Below are 19,259 nucleotides of genomic sequence, written 5' to 3'. Positions count from 1 at the left end.
TAAACAGGCAAGCATTGGGTGGCTTTGACACAAACTCTCTGGTTATATTGTACAGTATGTCAGATGATATATGGGAATGTTACACTGGAATGTGTCTTTGTGAAAAACGTCACCATGTGTTTTGTGTGTTTTCTTCACTGTGATAGTGTGACTGTGTTGGTGTTGTTACCTCCGCTACCGACGGTGGATGGAGATTACGTTTTCACCCCTGTCTGTCTGTCTGTGAACAGGATATCTCAAAAATTTGTGCACAGATTCAGATAGATTTTGTCGACAGGTTGGGTGAGTGACAAGGACGAAATGGTTAGATTGTAGTGAATATCCAGATCAGGATCCGACTCCGAGAATTTAAGTGATTCTTCACCATTGAGGAGGAGGAGGAGGAGGAGGAAGAGGAGGAGGAGGAGGAGGAGGAGATTTGGACCATACTCTGTGCAGAGTGTTGGTGCTGCTTCAACAGTCTCCTTGGCTATTAAGCACAATCCTGGACGGGGCGCCACTCCGCTAACAGTATACTAGCATGCTGGCACTCATTTTGCTAACCTCGGAAGGATGACAGGCTGAGTTAACCCCACCTGGTATTAATTCAACATCTGAGCGGGATTTGAACTCGGGACCCGAGGATCCAAAGCCCGCTACCCTAACCATTAAGCCAACACCAGGAATACCATTGAGAGATAGTATAGGGCTAAAAACGATATGTAGCACGATATCTCAGAGTTATGGATGGATTTTGACAAAACTAGGTAGACAGGTTGGGTGTGTGAATCGATTCGATTTTGATGAAGATCCGAATCTAGATCTGGATACAAGAATTTTAATTTTTAAGTGATTCTTCATCATTGAGAGATGGTGCCAAAAGCCAAGCTTGGTGTTGGCTTGGGATCTTAGGGTCCTGAGTTGTATTGTGACCCCTTAGCCGTTGAATTAACACCAGGTGGGGTTGACTCAGCCTGTCATCCTTCTGAGGTCGGTGAAACAAGTACCAGTGTTCTGGTAACTGGGGCATTGCATCAGCAGCACAGGTGTGCCCTCAGCCAATGATGCTACCTGCAGCAGTGTGCTGCATACGAAGGAGGAGGAGGAGGAGGAGGAGGAGGAGGAGGAGGAGGTGCCAAAAACGATATACTGTATAGCATATGATATTTCAAAAAGTTTTTGACGAGTTACGACAAAACTTAGTGGATGAGTTGGTTTGGTGACAAGAACAAGCCGATTACAATTGGGTTCAGGACCGGATTCATATCTGGCCTATCAGTGGGATACAAAACGTAAACTGTTCAGTCTGGCGGAGGTATGCCTTCCATCGAGTGCCGTTTCCGTTGTGACCAAGTTAATGCAACCATCTTCATATTATTGTGACTGGATTAATGTAACATTGGGTTTGTGACTCTAAGTGTTAATTTTAATGTTACTCTGTGTTCATGTGACTCTGACCAAGTCATTGCTACCATATAAGTAATATCGTGACTATATTTGTATGACTTTGCAATGGTGACTGTGTACTGTAAGTGTTCATTTCAATGTGCCTGTGTTTACACGACTGTGTGTTAACGTAACTGCATAAATGTTAATTTTGATGTGTTTGCCTCTGCCACCAAAAGTGGATGGAGGTTGTGTGTTCACCCCTGTTTGTCTGTGAGCAGGACATCTGAAAAAGTTATGGACGGATTCGGACGACACTGGTAGACAGCTTGAGTGTGTGACGACAATGAAATGATTAGATTTTGGTTCAGGTGCAGATGGATGGTTCAGCTTCAGCTTATCGGTGGGATACAAAATGTAAACTGTTCAGGCTGGTGGAGGTATATGCTCTACCGAGTGCCGTTCTAGTTTTATGACTGAGTCAGTATTAATATTTGTATTGTGTCTTCAATGCTTGCAGGTTCATTAGCTCCACATAGGAAGCATGACATCGCATCATGTGGCATCAGAGCTCTGATTGCAGGCACCATAGCCTGTTTCACAACGGCCTGCATTGCAGGTGAGGAAGAACAGAACATTCCACTCACATATGACGTGATATGAAAATGAGCTAATTAACATAAGACTTACTGCATCCAAGGCCACCTTCCCCTCATGGCTCACTGACTTCCTCCACTCCGTATTGAGCATGTAACTCTGAAAGAGATCCTCTCATCTCCTTTCCCTGTTATGTCAAAGCCGGAGTGTCCCAAGGCAGTGTCTTGGGCCCAGTCTTATTCTTTATCTTCATCAATGATCATTCTGATTCCCTGGAAAATACTGCGTATCTCTTTGCTGATGATTCTATCTGTCATCATTTTTCATCCTTCAGCCAGGCAAACAGTAGCCTCTTCCCTCTCTGCAGACTATGATAGAATCAAGAGCTGGTCCAGCACTTTTAATATGTCTTTCAACCCCAACAAATGCCACATTTCCAAGATGGCCTCCAACACCAGCCACTGACTGGGCATCCTTTGTCATGTAAGGTCTTTGTTTGGCCAGTCTCAACTTTTGGCAACCTACAAAGCCTTCATTCAGAGCTTGAAGGAGTAAGGTCATTCCCTTTGAGCTGGTACCCCTGCCTCACACCTTGCCTTCTTGATGCCATGGAAATTTCTCAATTAGCCTCCAAAACTAGTTTCCGACTGAGCATCTTCTATCATCCAAAGTCCTTCCTTGGCAAGCTTGAACTTCTATCCACAGCTTCACGGAATGCTACGATCCCTTCTGGGCTTGCTGCCTTGCCTCACACATTGCTCAGCTTGACGCTATGGAAACCAAGGCCTTCAAGATCATTGGATTCTCCCGTGCTGAGGCTGAGCCTATGGGTCTATCACTTCACCATCACAGACGGGTCTGTGGTCTCTCTGTCTTCTACCCACTCCTTTCTGGTCTTGCACGCTCTGCTCTTTCCGTGCATTGTGCCCCCCCCAGGTTTCTGCAGGACTCACCCAGTCCACCATCAACCCCCTTTCTGGTGAAACTCCCAAAATTTATAATCACTGCTCACCTTCACTCATTCATTCTTTTTTTCTCACCTGTCGAACCAACTACCAGATTCTCTTCAATCTTATTCTTCCTTCTCGGTCTTCAAGACGGCTGGCTGTTCACCACTATCTCAGATCATCCCCAATCCAAAATCATGATCTTTCCTAGAGCCCCATTAATCCCCACCCCCATTAATTCTCACCCCCAAGCCCACCCACCTTCTTTCAAATTTCCTGTTTTCCTTCCTGAGAGTTTCCTTCTGTATCCCTCCTGTCCACCCTATGGGTCCATTCCTACTCCCATTACTCCCCACACTGTCTTTGTCCAAGTCTCTCTCTATTCTGTTCTTCTCCAACTCCACTGTTGGTGTCCCCACCCCCCCCCCCGCTTTTCCTCCTCCCTCTCTATACTGTTCTTTTTGTTCTGTTGCATTCTGATCCATTCAGTTTTATAGCTCTTCCATGAGCCTTCACTCTGTATACAAAAAAAGAGGAAAAAAAACCAAGGCCCTCAAAATCATTGGGCTCTCCCGTGGTGAAGCTGAGCATCTAGGCCCATTACTTTCGCATCACAGACAGGTTGCCATCCTCTTTCTATTATTCCACCTCCTTTTTGGTCTTGCAACCTCTGCCCTCTCGTGAAGCTGTCCCTTTCAGGTTTCTGTAAGTCGCACACAATCTGCCAGTTGTTCTTCTTGTTCAACTCCAAAAATCCATGCTCACTGCTCACCTCCACTCATTTGTTCCTCTTTTTTTCTCACCTATGGAACCAACTTCCCCAGTCTGGTCAGTGCCATTCTTCCCACCAGGGCTTCAACACAGCTGTTCACCACTACCTCAGGTGATCCCCCATCCATACTCATGATCTCTTCTACCCCAAATGACCCCATTCCCAAGCACTCCCTTTTTCCAGGTTATTGTGGGTTTCCCCCCCCCCCTCCCTCTCACCTCTTTGCATTGGTTAGTTGTCGGTTGGTTTGTTCCTTTCGTGTTGCATCCCATTCTGCTCTCGCTCTTCCACAAGCCTTAGTCACGTATACAAACAAATGTATAAAACAGATGATTTGTTCACGTTTTGGGAAAGATAACTCTTTCCTTAACCTTCTCCTCCTTCTCCTCAAGCCCCCCCCCCGACCCTCCTCCTCCTCCTCCTCCTCACATGGCTGCGGCCTACGGGTAGCATAATTTGCTGGGGGCACGGCTGAGCCATTGATGCAGTAGCCCCTGTAGATGACCAGTAATTTGTAATTTGTTCATGGTGTTGGTGATGGTTCACCTACTCTTCACAAAGGACACTGTGGGAGCTTTAACAGCAACTAATGCTGGCAGAAGAGACACCCAGTTTAACGTCCATCCGAGGGATGGCACACACATTGATGCTTTGCCCAACCTGTGAAACACCAGGGTGATAGTTTGTAGCTGGGTTGGGATTAGAAATCATGGCTATACAGACTCAGAGGTGAGTGCATACCAATCCACCTATCATGGTGAAAAAGGGTCATAACGTCTATCTTTGCATCCTTTTTTACAAGATGAATATTTGTGTATATTATACATCAAAATAGAGTAGGAAAAAACATTTGTAGAATTGTAAAGTCGTTTACATACACCGACCATGTTGTACCCAGCATATCCCTCAGCGTGGTGTAAAACTTTTGTTCTTGCAAGATAACCCGCATACATTGGCAAACTTTACAAAGACTGCTCCGTTTTATGAACTCTCACCAAGTTGGGCCCCACCCACTGAACTTTCAACCTTTTCAGCAATGACTATGTTGTCTCCTCTTCTTTCCAAGATGAATCGCACTCATGCTCATGTGAGTGAAAAGGCATTTGCCCATCTGCTAAAAACTAAAGGACATAAAGTCATAAAGTTGGTCTGAAGTCAGGGGGGAGCTAGAATGTATTCATTGTTACCCTGCGCACACAAAGTGAAAAACGGGGTTAAGCAATTGGTTCATGTCTTTCTGTCCTGTCCATCCCTCCAACTTATGATTGTCAGTTTATGATCGAGGAACAACTTATTTAAATTGAATGTTATATTTTGAACACCAATCGGAATATGAATCGGAAGAGAGATCTGCCGTGAAGCAGTACTTTGGCTCTGAATTTTTTCCGATCGCGCGCGCACACACACACACACACACACACACACACACACACACACACACACACACACACACACACACACACACACACACACACACACACACACACACACACACACACACGAGTGAGATAATACTTTGCTCTGTCTGTCTGCCTGGCAATCAAACAAAATTCAAAATAATTTCAAACATGAAACTTACTGTTTCTAAGGATGTTATAAAGGACACAAACAACAGGTATGAAGACCTAATGTAGCGTATTTGATAGGCCCGTGTAATTGACTGCGTAAATTGGCGGTAAAATCCCGAACTAATTTATTTATACGACTTTTACAATCTTTATTTGATTTAAATTGAATTATATACTTGAACACTGTCGATCACAAATCACCTTTTAAATACTTCCAAGAGCCTACAGTTTTCCAGTACTTGGACATGTTCAATAGGGTGGTATTGTTACGGGGCCGGGCATCGGCCGCGAGCACGACCGCTAGATGGAGCTGCAGAGTCTGCTCGACTGATCACCCGGAATTCAGATCGTACCTTTTCGGAAAACTCCGGAAAAGTAAGGGTCCCTTATTGGACCGAAGTTCGCCAATAGACGGACCATGTGGAGTAGGGTCGATTGCCAATTTCAATTCACCTAAATACCCATGTAGTGCAACCTACCGGGGAAATTCACCCTCGCCGATGCTCGTACGGAATGAGCCGCTTCGCGTACTAGAACCGCGTGTGATCTGAGCGGTTTGATCGCCGAGATCCGTCGGTCCCAAATATCCCATTACAACGGCAACAGCCTGGATAATTTTCCAACATGCAGCACGCAAAGCCAATGGAGGAAAAGACATGAACGAGCGGATACATTTCACAAATGGGAATGTTTACTTACAATGGGGGAATGAGGGGAGCACATTAGGGCAGAGTTAAACTGATTATTAAAGGCACGTATGTACAACACGGCACTTATACAATTCACTACTTATCTGACTGGCGCCACAAACACACATATGCACAGACCCAAAATAATCGGACCAAATGGTCTTTATTGAGGCCTATCTCGGACCTGTCCGCCTCGTGCGGTCTTCAAAGACCAGGTCCTCGGGGCAGAACTGGACCCCCAGCATGATCCAGACGCCCTGACGACCGGGCTCCAGGCGAACAGAAGTCGGCAGGGCGAAACCTGGCGGGAGAAGACCCTCCGTGGCACCAACCACTCCGTGCGCAGAAGCTTTCAGAACTCCCTTGCACGCAGATGTCCACTTCTTGCCAGAACTCTCAGAACCCATGCGCGCACTTCTTGCCAGGACCAGAACAACCACGAACGCACAGACCGCACCAGACCCAGAACAGAATGTGCAGACCATGCCTATAACTATACCTCCTCGCGACCCTCTCTCTCTCTCTCACTGGCTGGTTTTGGTGCACAAAATCGCTCTTCGTCTCTCTCACTGGCCAAAACGGGCGGCAAGCTCCTTGATTGGCCTGGGGGTGTGGTGACGTCATACGGAGCCCTTTCCTCCTGTCGCGGGATGTGATTGGCCGGACGATGGTCATCCCACTCGTTGCACACTGATTGGTCGAGGGCTGCCGCACGACTCCTCCTTGAGCTCAGCCCACCATGACGTCGGCCAGAGTGAGGTGAAGGAAGCAAAGTGAAGGTGAGGGTGATGCGGTGTCATCGGCATTGATGTTGGTGGTTTAAAAACAAGAGAAAAACCCTAACTATCAATATAACTCCACAGCGCAGGAACATTTAATTACCCATTAGACCAGGGATGGGACCTTAACTGACAACATATACTTACCGATATAACTGATCTATAGGACCTGTATGTTGTGTGCTCATGGCTTCCAGATTCGCAACAGTATGGAAGGGTGGTTGGCATATGAAATTGCTTCAATTAAAAGCACTAAACTTCTGGATGTTTTTTATGATCTACAAAATCATTATTGTATTAAAGTTAAAGTATATACTTGAACAATCTGCGAGGTTTCGTGTTCTATGAACTCTAAAGTTTGTTCAGTGACGCACGGCATTTGCACATGCCATGTCCACTTCACGGCATGATATTTTTGAGCATAATTTGCTGCCGACTATTTCTTATCTTGGCTGTGACTTTGATTGTGTGTTTTACATGCACAAGCAACACCTATTCTTTTGTTTGTTCCTTTAGTTTGATGAATGCATTCGGAGAGGGAGTATTGCCTTTCCTGTGGAAATTTGTAAATTTGTTGGATCTCAGGTTTCTGGAACCGGTTGCAACCAGAAATGATGAGCGGGATAAAAAAAAAAGTGTTCACGGTATGGGGAATAAAGAATTAACATGGATTCCAAAGGCCTCGCACGTCTTTTCTAAACTCTTTCCACAATGTACCATGGAATCTTTGAACGTCTATCAATGAATGCGAAGTAGACATGGCACCCAGCTTAATGTCCCTCCAAAGAACGAGATATTCACTGATCCAACACCCTACTTACTCATGAAGCACCGGTGTGATGGTAATGTTGGGTTGGGAATCAAAACCAGAGAAGTCAACCCAAAGGAGAGTACGCAGACTTGGAGTTTTCCTGTAAGACCCATTATCCACACTCTCATAAACAAATTTTAAATGATAACATTGGGAACTCCACATTTATTTGCTTTTGTGTTAATTCACTGCTTCTCACTTGTTGTACCTAACCTTGCCTGTTTTGACTCACTTAGTTGTAATGCTGTTTCTCTTCTGCTCATCAGGTGTGTTGTACATTCCCGAATTGTATTGTCCAAACCTCCTCATGTCCACATTGTTTGAAAATGGAACGACTGAAAATACAACCAACTTGATGAGCTGCTGCACAGACCTCTTTAAAAGGTGGGCTTGGTTTAGTATTTTTGAATGGAAGTTGGGTTACCCGATCAAGATCAGGTTATTACGACTTGAGTAAAGCATCCAAGAAGATTGCGGTTGGCTCAGATGAAGTCATAAGTAAACAGTCGTAAATCCATTAACACGGTAGAAAGGAGGGAGAAATACCAACAGCAGAGTAGAGGGACACAACAGAGGGATACTTAGATGAAGAATGGACGAGGGGAAGAAACACAGAGAGAAAAAACTTCTAAACTCAAATATAGACGCTTTACACCTGCAACAAAGAGTCAATTCGGGAGTGCAACATGGCAATGATGAGCCAAATGGCCTCATTTCCATGAAGGTCATACAGGATTGTGCAACCAGTCGTTAGACTCAGTGTATTCCCATGGCGATTGAGTAGCCTTTCTATATCAAGATTCCATCTTGCATTTTGGAAATTAATATTTTAATCGAATCGGAATGATTTCTGATAGAGCATAGACCATCAAATTTGCAGGCACAGTCCAAGTTCTGCCCCTCGCCCTACTGAGGGAGACATCCTATGTACGACTCTCAATCGGCCAAAACACCAAAACTTCACGGCTGTACATTATGTTGATTAAGAATGCAACACTTTAAAAATGACATATGAATGCTAACTGAGGCCTTTTGCACATGCACTGTCTTTGTGTTTACACTGATTCGATTCTGCTCACTGGGAACTTTTAACCTGTCATGCTTGCATGAAATGTACAATTCAAAGTCTTTTAAACACGTTTTATAGCATTTAAACAAGAGTTGCAATTTTCATAATGGTTAGCCATAATTGTTCTGTTCCTAAATCAAATTGCACTCGTGGAAATTTAGGAATACGAGAAATGTCCTTGATTGAGAGGTGTCGGTTCATACCATTTCCTGTCAGTACATTCTGGCATCAGCTGTGGATATAGTACATGCACATGCACACACACACACACACACACACACACACACACACACACACACAAACACAATCGTGACACATCTACTTTACATGGATGATTTAAAGCTCTTTGCACCGAATGACAAAAAATTGACAGAACAATTGAAATTAGTGAAATGCTACTTGGACAACATCCAAATGGAATTTGGCCTAGATAAGTGTGCCAGGTGCACATTCATACAAGGTAGACCAACAAAAATGGACAACATATAAAAAAAAAATCGACCGAGATACAATACAGGAGCGAGACAACGAAGCATCAAACAAATACCTTGGAGTCGAAGAAAGCCACTAAATATGTCATTTAAAAAAATGCGCAAAATAATTACCTAAGAATACCGGCATAGAACGAGGCTTAGCCTGAAAACATTCCTCTCCCAAAGGAACAAAATCAAAGCCATAAACCAACTAGCAGTACCAGTATTCCAAAACAGCTGGAATAGTAAACTGGCCACAAGTGGAAATCAGAAAACTAGATGTCAGAACAAGGAAACTCCTCAATATCCACGAAATGGTCTATAAAAATTAATCCATCCCGAGAACGTACCTGCCGAGGAAAGGAGGAGGTGGCGGCCTAATGGAACTCAATCAAGTACACAGAACGATGACTGTAAGATTAGCAGAGTACGTGAAAAGTTCAACAGACTACCGAATACAATTTATACACAAGCATGAACATAAGCGAGAAAAGGTACCTCTCACTCACCTTGTAAAAAAACGTCCAAAAACAGGTGTGAATAGAAGATGTCATGCACCAAACCGAAACAGCAACAAATACAGCCCCAACACTTGGGGATAGGCGGGATAGACAAAGAAGGATCACTGGAATGGCTATGAAGAGGTCAGCTCAATTGGGACGGAAAACGAATCACAATAAATGCCCAAGGCCATGGACACTGCAAGAATGGCTTTTATAAAAATGGCACGACTGAGCAAATTAGACAAGTGTAGGTTCTGCAAGGTAGAAACAGAAAGCAAGAGTCTCCTCCTATCAGGATGTAAAATACTAATATCAGAACAGCCTTCCTTGTCATTGTTTGGTTGTTTTTGGGGGGAATTCCATCCATACATGTTCTCATTTTTTTTTTTGTCTGACTTGTTAGTCTAGTCTTGATGAAATTCAAAATAAACCCTTGAAACAAGGTTCAACACTATTTGATGGTTTTCAGGTGTGGTACATATGATCTGTTTATTGTGGTGCTTTCTTTCATGTTCTACCTACACCTAGTGAGTATCATCTGTTTGGTCTAGGGGTATATAATATATACAAAGGTCTACAATAATTCTTAAAGATCCCGTGACACCTTTTTAAAAGGTCATCTTTTGCCGTTATCCTAACCGAATTCGAAGTTCATGCATGATCCAATGCACAGAGGGCACTGCATCAGAGACGTAGCCCCTCTCTCAGACAATGGTGCAACCAGTAACCAATGCTGCACATGCATGTTGATAACAATAGTGTTCTTAACCTTTTCAATAACTTGTGTTTGTCCATTTTGGAGGTTTCTACCTGAAAGTTTTAGCCACAAAGAGCAATAAGGGCAAGCCATGTCACCATTTAAACCCATTTGTGCCCACGAATGTGGATGGAATCGTAATACTTTCCAATGGGATGCAAATATAAAAAGGAAAACTATTGTGATAAAATTGGAATTTTGGATGGAAATGCACCAAAAGGAGCACAAGCATTGCTCAATACGATTGTAAATAAATAACTGTGACTTCCCTTATGAGGAACTTCAACTCATAAGTCCATTAGGCCCATTAAAGACTTTGCAATGGTTGCCAACCTTTGCTTGTTTGTCCATACTCCATCCTTATTTAATGCTGAGCGTCAAGCAAGAAAGCATTTTTTTAAATCTTCAGTATGACTCGGCCAGGATTCAAACCACTGACCTCTCACACTCGGAGCAGATATTCTCACAATTATGCCACCGAGTCTTTGGTGAATTTGCTTCAACCATTTGTGCACCCAAACAACTGGCACTGTGTAATCCAAAGAATACCACTGCTTGTAATATAAAGTGCAAACACTAAATTACTCTTTCCCCACCTGGATTACTGTATAACGTTTCCTTTTCGGGTTTTGTAAAATTAGCTCTTACCAACAAAGTCCATGTGCACAAATAAAGTTCATATGATGACAGAACCAAATTTGATTTTCTTTTCTTTTAATCAAACATACCCAAGAATACAAGACGGATGAATTTGCAATCTGAGAAAGTAGAAAATCTGAATCAGGAATGCCGTGCATAAAAATTCTGTTTTGTGTGCGTTTTGTTGTTGCAGCACCACCATGCTGGCGCCTAAAAACATAACATTCACTGAAGGTTTCAACACAACAATGCTCAATGGATGTTGTGCTTTCTTTCCTTCTGGATTCAACTGCAGTGAGGTTCGGCCTGAATAGATTTTTGACGTCTACCGATTATGTACGCTTTCTGTCCAGACTTCGACCTTCACCACCCGGTGCCTTGTGCCTGCACACAACACTTTAATTCCACAACAAAATATTTCGAACAACAGTTAATGCTGCTGTAGTGGCGGCGAGAACACTCAATAATATTATCATTGTGAGAGCGGATTATTTGTCAAGATTTGTTTCCCATAGATTTTTGGAAGTTCCTGTATGCTGTAACATATGAAATTGTCACCGATTGGAGTACTCCTATAAGATACTGTAAATAAACATCAATACTGTGAAATAACTTTTCAAAATCACCATTTGTGCAATATATTTTAAAACATTGACAACAAATTTGACAATTGCTTTTTTGCTGAAATATTCAGAATGTTCAATAAGTTGAGTAAAAAGTGTGTTGGCAGATTGAGGCCATGCCATAAATGCTTATTGTGAAGGTCCAAGGGTTATTTGGACAATGATTAACACGACAGTACCAGGAGCGAAGACTGCTCAATACAGACACGGATCCAGGAAAGGAAAAGGAGAGGGGCGTCATGGTGGTTAAAAGTACATTCCAATGCTTTTGATTTTGATTATTTACTTTTTTAATGCACTTTCTTTCTGAACGAAAAACGAATATCTTGAAAATTGAATCCAAAATCCCATATAATATTTCTGATAAAGAATGCACCTGCACACTACTAAAAATACGAACTTCGCTGACTCCCCTGCACTTCCTGACACTACGACAGTTGACATGATTCACAGCACTTGTATTTGTGACAACCTCTCTGATGCTGCTGCTGAAAGTACCACTTCTACCTCTGCTTACAAAGTCCCTGTCTCCACAGCCTCTGGCTCTCACTCCACCTTCAGCTCACCCTTTGCCCGATGATCCAGTGTCAGGACCCACCCAGTGGTCATGCCAGATTTTTCCTCTTGCTGTTCCAGATGGTTGCATCTCACCACTACAGCAGCATGCACACACTTGTGTTCATCTTGTGGAACACTACCCGCATCTTCCTTCATGCACTGCAGTCCATCGTTCATTCTTTGGTTGCAGCCTCAGTCAAGCCTTTAACTTGGCTCACACTCATTTCCTGTGCACACTTGTCCATAGCCAGTTTTTTGCTGTTCTCCAAATTGACATAGCACACCATCGCTCGATCATGTACCAAGTCACCATCCTTCACAACTTGTCCCCTACCCCCATGGCAGGACTGCTGTTTATGTCAAGAGCTCCATCTGCCACTGTTCACCTTCTGGACCAATGCTTCATAACCCCATGGAATAGGCAAATCAGACAGTCACATTCTGTTGCTGTATAAGGATAATCAAATGAACCCATCTATTTTGATGGTCTGCCACTGAAAGAGCTTTGGTCTATCGCACTTCTAGGCCTCATGAAAAGCCTTAAATATCCTGGACTGACCATGTAGCAATGCTGCCTCAAAAGCCAGTCACAGCCTGGACATTCTCCATTGTACTACATCCTTCCTTTACAAATATGAACTTCTCACAGCTTACATTGCCTTTGTCCATCGCTCAATGGGGAACTGCTCTCCCCCACGGGCTGGCGACCTGGTTTCACACCCGTTTCTACCATAAATAAGCAAAAGCACAGTGCCTGCTGCTTAAATAATATCATTTGAGGTTTTGGGGGTGGTGGGTTTGGGGGGGGGGAGGAACGAGGAGAATAATTTGCTGCACAAAGTACTGACATCACAAACCCCAAAGCTGTTATTTTATGATAGAAGGGTTTGGGGGGGGGGATACATGAATAATATAAAAATTAAGGTGCATTTTCACATCAACTATAAGTATAGGATACCACCACCAAGAGCACCACACTTCAATGTTAAAATATCTTACCATACACAAGAAATTAACTGCAAAAGTGTTTGACAGAAAACATGGTGATAGTATAACTTGTGGTTAAATTATATGTAAAACTATTCTGATTACATGAGACAACTTTGTCAAGCTGTGCTCAAGCCCATTTTGGGGTGCACTATGTTAAAGTAGGCCACCTGGGGGTGCTATACTGCAGTTGGTGGACTTGCACACTCACTGACACCCAAACAGTACACATCTTGTCCTTCAACCACCATTACAGCCACACCACCCCAAGCAGAGGGACCAAAGTCAGTTTCCATCATGACACCACTGTGGTTTGGGTCTCAATGACTGCAACAAATAAACTGGTGCACTCCATGGCTGTGGAACCATTTGTTACATGTTGAACATTAGGAAGCATCACGCAACAGATTTCATCCGTTCCAATGTCTGTTTTCCAATACGACAAGCAATATACCAAATTCAGTTGCTGCTCAAGTGTTTGTTGTTGGTATTCTCTATCGGGGTCTCTTTCCAGATCTGGGCTGCAGGTGGCATGCCATCTTGCCAGAGATGCAAATACGAGGTCATACCACTTGTCCTTTGGCACTTTATATTTCCTGAAGATTTCTTTATGAAGCACACCTTTTCACCTTATTTTTGGACAGGATGAGTGAGGTAGCCAACCAAAACCTCATATTTGGTATATGATGGTCAGGAATGTGGAGGTGGCCTAACCACTCCAGATGGCACTTCATGGCTTTATCTCCTACTGTTTTGCAAGTCCTCCCATTTTTATGATGTTATGTGTTGAGTCCATTGCTATCTGATGCCTTGTATAGTGCTGTCACGTTGAAGGGACTAACATCACCCATCTCATAAGGTGTTTTTGCTACTGCTGAAGATGCCAAGCTTACCAAATTCACATTGCATTCAATTAACTGTTCTTTACCCTTTGCAAAACCTCAAGAATCACTCCAATCGACCAGTAGTTGGGAAAAAAAATGATTTAAATAAATATCATGATCGATTCTATAAACTGAGAGTTCACAATGGCACTGTATGTTAACCACCTACAAAAGAGATGTAGAGCTTAATTATTGGGTGTTACCTATCTTGCTCTAATGAAGGGCATATGTCTGAAACAGCTTCATTTGTTTGCCAGGTGGTTGGCATACTTCAATCCTCAGCTGATGAAACATCATTTGTACTATCTGCTGACATCACATAATGCTCACCTTTACAGATCAAGCCTGATATTTCTCCAAATAAATCACAATCCTCTTCGTTTTCTCACCATCCCTCCATGTTAATTACATGACACTAAAGATCATTTGAATGGATGTTTAAGGAACAGAAACAAGAACAGTTAAGAGGCAAAACAACAATCTGTACACTGTTGTCACTCCAGGATTGTGTAGAATCGAAAGCTGAACAAATTGGCATCTGCTGCAATGATGCCAAAACACAAGACCGACTCCTCTCACATCGCAGACAATTCTGTGGACCCTTTCTTTTATTCACCTCTGCTTCGGTCTTGCTTATTCTGCTCTTTCAGCAACCACCTTCAACAGCTCTTTCAGGATACATGTGCTTTTGCAGTAACCCCCTCTTGATTAAATTCCTAAAATCCAGGCTCAGTGTACACCTACACTCTTTAGTTAATTTCTCTCATTTGTGGTACCATGTTCCTGAGACCATGCTATCAAACTTTCCCCTCCAGAATTCAAGCAGGCAGTACACCACTATCTCATGTCACTCCCCAACCCCCCCCCCCCACCAACTCAGGTCAGGTATGGGAACATGCACCGGTCACTGTGTCCACTTTCCGCCAGTACTCTAGGGGCTTCCGTCTGGCCATCTCCTTGAGATACCGATCAACTCCCATATTTATTACTCCCCATTAACTCTACCTACCTAACCCAACCCTCTTACTTAGACATAAAAATAAATGCCGAGTTTCTGGTAACCTGACCTCTCCCAAAAATTCCTGTCGACCCAAATATATGTGTTTTTTGACCACTACCACTATTTCCGTAGTTTCGTAAAGCATTTTCAGATACTTTGTCGCGCTTCACAAAAGAGGAGGAACAGCTTCTGGGCAGCCAGTTTATGCCTACTGTCAAGAATGGAGTTCAAATGTTACAGTGTACTGTAATGGTAAAAACACTTGTTTACCAATCACTGAAGTGACTTACTGCTTTGAAGAATCAATCTGTCCAAAGTGTTGCAATGAAAATGTACAACCTTTTTTTTTTGACATTCTATAACATGTATACATACACACACAGGTTTATGGAGGGGGGGGGGTCGGTTGAATAATCCCTTTGAATGAGGCTTGGTGAGTTACAAAAGTTCACCTTTATTTGTTTTAACTGAGTATTGCACCTTCACCCTCAAATGGAAATCAAGTCACTTTCAGGCCTCAGTTTATTCATTTCCTACAAAACATACATTTAACGCAGTCAGACACAAACAACAACTCAAATAAACATTTTAAGCAATCCAAAATAAGCCCTTAAACCGTGATAAATCGCAAGACCATCCCAAACATGACCGCACTTATGTTGCTGCATAATATTATGCATTCAAAGCATGCAGCTAACCAGCTAGCTAAACAAGCGAATGCTGAAAATGGAACGTCACGGCAGTTTGAACGTTGAAGCAAGAAAACTCAAAACTAAAGTTTGCACATACATTCTTGTTTGGGTTTCTTCTTGCATTTTAATCAGAAATACCCATCAAAGAGTCTCCATAAACAAGCAAATCCAAATCCGATACATGCGTATACTGCACTTGGCAGGTGGTTGCATCGCTGCTGGGGCATGGCTGGGCTGCCGATGTGTCGGTTAAGCCAGGAATTTGGAATTGGCCAGGGTGCTGAGGACGATTTGCCTACTCTTCATGGAAGGATAAGGTGGGATCATTAACCTCGACAACCTAATGGTGGGAGATGTCCGTGCGAAAGGACAGCTCACTGACGAATGCAAAGCCCTTCCTGTGAAGCACCAGGTTGACGGTTTATAATCCGGTCTGGAATCAAATACAGGTGAGATCTGGCTAAACTGCAAGATTGCTACTTGTCCTACCAGTTCAACAAGTCAATAGCACAAACTACGGCCACTTCCATGTTCGGGTAACACCTTCATCCAATACATTAGCTTCCCAAAATGATAGTTACCTTTCCCATGGAAGGTACGATTCCATTTATAAATGCAGTGGCATCCTTTTGTTAATGCTATATCAGCATGTGGTCACCTCACATCCATCTGTTCCACACGACCAGTATCAGCAATTGAAATAAACTTCATCTTCCGTCCTTTAACTCGTCTATCAAACAACTGGTGTTGTGGAAAAACAAAATTAGATGGCTGTCTTCAGCCACAAGTGTCCCATTGTACAGAGAACTCGAAGCAAAAGTACAAAATGCAAAAACGCCATCAGGGCGCACTGCTAAAGTGAAAGCCATGACTGCGAGATGAAGAAAATCTCGAAGGGTTAACTACCAAAAATAAAAATAATATTGAGAAGGAAAACACCAAAATGTTGCTTTGTGCTCAATTTTTTTAACAATTGGTTGTAAAGCAATTAGTAATCCATTGAATACATCTGCCAAAGTGGTTGTTTTACGAAACACCCCAACATATAGTGCGCAATCATGGGTAAGATGGATAATTAATTAACATTGACAGTAGCTTTAGTGAGAGTCAGGCGATGATAGCTAATTCTTCGTGTAGGTGAACAACTAGGGACTCTTACTGTCGACTTGAAAAGTTTAAATTTGTGTTCGACGATCTGTTCATCCCAAGCCAAAAGCAACATTTGACACGAAATTGCAAACCAAATAAAGCTAACTTAAGGTAGAGTGACAGCACGATTAAAATAAATACTTCGTAGCATTACCTGTTAATGCTAATGCTGATCGGAGGCAGTGTTGGCTGGTTTAAAAACCTGGGTTACCTGTGTAGTGTAGTCTCAACACAACTTACCTGTGGAAGGGGGTTTAAAAAAAAAAAAAAAAAAAAAAAAAAAAAGTAAATACAAATAAAAACGTTCCAAGATATTGTATAAAGTATACATATGGAAAAAACTGCAATTAGAATAAGACCAGCAACTGCAAGTACACCACTTAAAAGACAAGTTTATCACGTTCGCATATTTATACCTTCGTGCAAACATACAGATCCACACATTGTGCAAGTGTCATACATACGATGTGCATTAGGCAAGCCCGCTTACCCTGCACACGCAAGATCGGTCTAACTGACCTGCTCGAAGCATCATTTATTCAATCATTCCGGTGCCTTTGGTCAGTGACTAGCGAATTTCAACGCGTATTCTTCTTCATCAGGTAAACATAAGCTCACCACGGTTTCACTTTGCCAACTCCCTGGACGCAGTTGCACTTCCCACAGTGTCGCTAGTTCGACTGGTTCCTACCATCTTGGGAGCATTTTAGTCACGAAGCAGAAAGTTTTAGTTTTTGATCTGAATTTTACTCCTGCTTACTGGTCGGGAAACCCAAATTCTGTGAATTCCCCCATAAAACATCAGATTTCTGTGTCTGATGTTTGTTTTCAAAAGTGCAATTTTACCCACAAGTCTTATCCAGGAAAATAAAAAATTAAATAAAAAACACAACTTGAAATCTGTCAAATGCACAGCAACACCATTGCTTAAATGCTTCCCACAGGGTACTCTCCGATCATAATAATAATAACAACTAGAAAAACGTGTGAAGGCCGAGTAGTCATTGCAAGTTTGTAATAAAGGAACATGTTGATTGATCAGGTCCATCAGATGGAGCAGATGTTGGACTATGCTGAAGAGTTCAGCTGCTCGAGCATCGCCCAGATGATAGCCTGCAGAGCCTGGGCAAGCTCCAGAGCAGTGTAGGGTTTTCCCAGTGGGGGTACATGAATGAATGCAGTCATGCCTTTGCCAAAGTAAAGTGAGGTATAGTATGCATAATCACAAAGGTATCTGTAAAGAGAAAGAAAGAACAATTTACGATTTGTACTGGGGGAAGGGGAGATAAAAAATATGCTCAAATGTATTCATTTTTGAAATTAAAAAAAAAAAAAAAAAAAATCTTCATCTGAACATTCCAAAGTCACGGGATTTGTTCACCTACACTGTTTTGTTTAGTCCTCTTCCTCTCCCCTTAGTCTACCCTCCCCTCTCAGCTGGAGAGCAGAGTTAGCTCCGACAAAGGGTGAACACGCAAAATGCCAGATTATCCTTGCTTTCCCATGGAGGTTAGCATACATCGATCAACGTTCTGTTCGTTCCATCTATTGTTCTACCTGCCTGCAGACACAGATCGACAATACCCTCATTCCTATGGAAATATTATACCCTGTCATTTGTAAAGTAAACAATTCAGGGAACAGCTTGCTTGGAGGTGGGTTGGGGGGGATGTAACAAGGGTTGGAGGAGAACAAGATAAATAGTCCAAGTGATCATTGTTAGAGCCAATCCAGAGGGAATCAGCAATACCTGCCAGCATCATGTGACACACTCAGCTCAACATGCAGCCCAGCTGCCTGCACAGTTTGACGCACGTTCTCCATGTCAATGGTGGAATCCAGGCAAGCAGGGCCACCCTCGACGCAACAATGGCTTCCAGGAGCCGAACACACATTATCTAGGCCCATGTAACCATGATTCTTTCCACACTGCTCCAGCGTGACGGCATTAGCAACACCCGAGACTCCAACGTGGACAACAATCTGCAAAATGGTATTTAGGGACAAGATTAAGGCAATTGGTGGTTTATATCTCTTTCACTGCAGTGAAGTTACTGTCAGGGCTGTAGGCTATAAAGGTTCAGTTATGTCAAACATTTATAACTGAACACAATTATAAAAACAAAACAAAACATGTTTTACCCACAAAGGTAACAGGATCACGAACACGTATCTACAACTTTACCAACATGCAGGTACTTCTCAAAGTGTGGCCGGCCTTAAAGTATAGCTGATGGAACATGCCAATGACTTGGGAGCCAAACATTTGGACATCAGGGAATAAAATAAAATAAAAAACAATGAGCATTTCATGTACAAATAATTACTCACCACACTCTTCTTCAAACATTCACGGAGAAATCCAGACAATGTTACACTCTCCTGATAATAGTGCAG

The 19,259-nt window shown here is 42.8% G+C and overlaps 2 protein-coding genes across 5 annotated transcripts in view; one reads left to right on the top strand and one right to left on the bottom strand.

The window, feature by feature from the left end:
• The window catches only part of SLC28A3 (solute carrier family 28 member 3), an 81,103-nt gene extending 69,522 nt beyond the window's left edge, over positions 1 to 11,581 (top strand). For 2 of the 3 annotated variants that reach the window (XM_085846113.1, XM_085846111.1), the window contains 3 exons: positions 1,886 to 1,984; positions 7,795 to 7,912; positions 11,163 to 11,581. In XM_085846113.1, coding sequence (XP_085702239.1) covers positions 1,886 to 1,984; positions 7,795 to 7,912; positions 11,163 to 11,283 — 338 coding nt within the window. In that variant the 3' untranslated portion in view covers positions 11,284 to 11,581. Of the gene's footprint in view, positions 1 to 1,885; positions 1,985 to 3,733; positions 3,793 to 7,794; positions 7,913 to 11,162 lie in introns of all 3 variants that reach the window. The other variant, XM_085846112.1, reaches the window with a different exon arrangement.
• Positions 11,582 to 15,455: 3,874 nt separating this feature from the next.
• The window catches only part of PGPEP1 (pyroglutamyl-peptidase I), a 29,483-nt gene continuing 25,679 nt past the window's right edge, over positions 15,456 to 19,259 (bottom strand). The window contains exons 4-6 of one of the 2 annotated variants that reach the window (XR_015049247.1): positions 18,613 to 18,845; positions 18,248 to 18,423; positions 15,456 to 18,096 (exon numbers count right to left, since the gene is read on the bottom strand). Coding sequence is in view for 1 of the 2 variants with exons in the window: in XM_085846140.1 (XP_085702266.1) it covers positions 17,931 to 18,096; positions 18,613 to 18,845 (399 nt within the window). In the remaining variant the exon portion in view is untranslated. The remainder of the gene's footprint in view (positions 18,097 to 18,247; positions 18,424 to 18,612; positions 18,846 to 19,259) is intronic. The other variant, XM_085846140.1, reaches the window with a different exon arrangement.

Source organism: Eptatretus burgeri, chromosome 11 (genome assembly GCF_056783735.1).
Source record: "Eptatretus burgeri isolate ZD-2024b chromosome 11, Ebu_testis_v1, whole genome shotgun sequence".
Lineage (NCBI taxonomy): Eukaryota > Metazoa > Chordata > Myxini > Myxiniformes > Myxinidae > Eptatretus > Eptatretus burgeri.
Note: the sequence above shows the minus strand (reverse complement) of the source record. Positions and strands in the feature narration are given on the sequence as shown.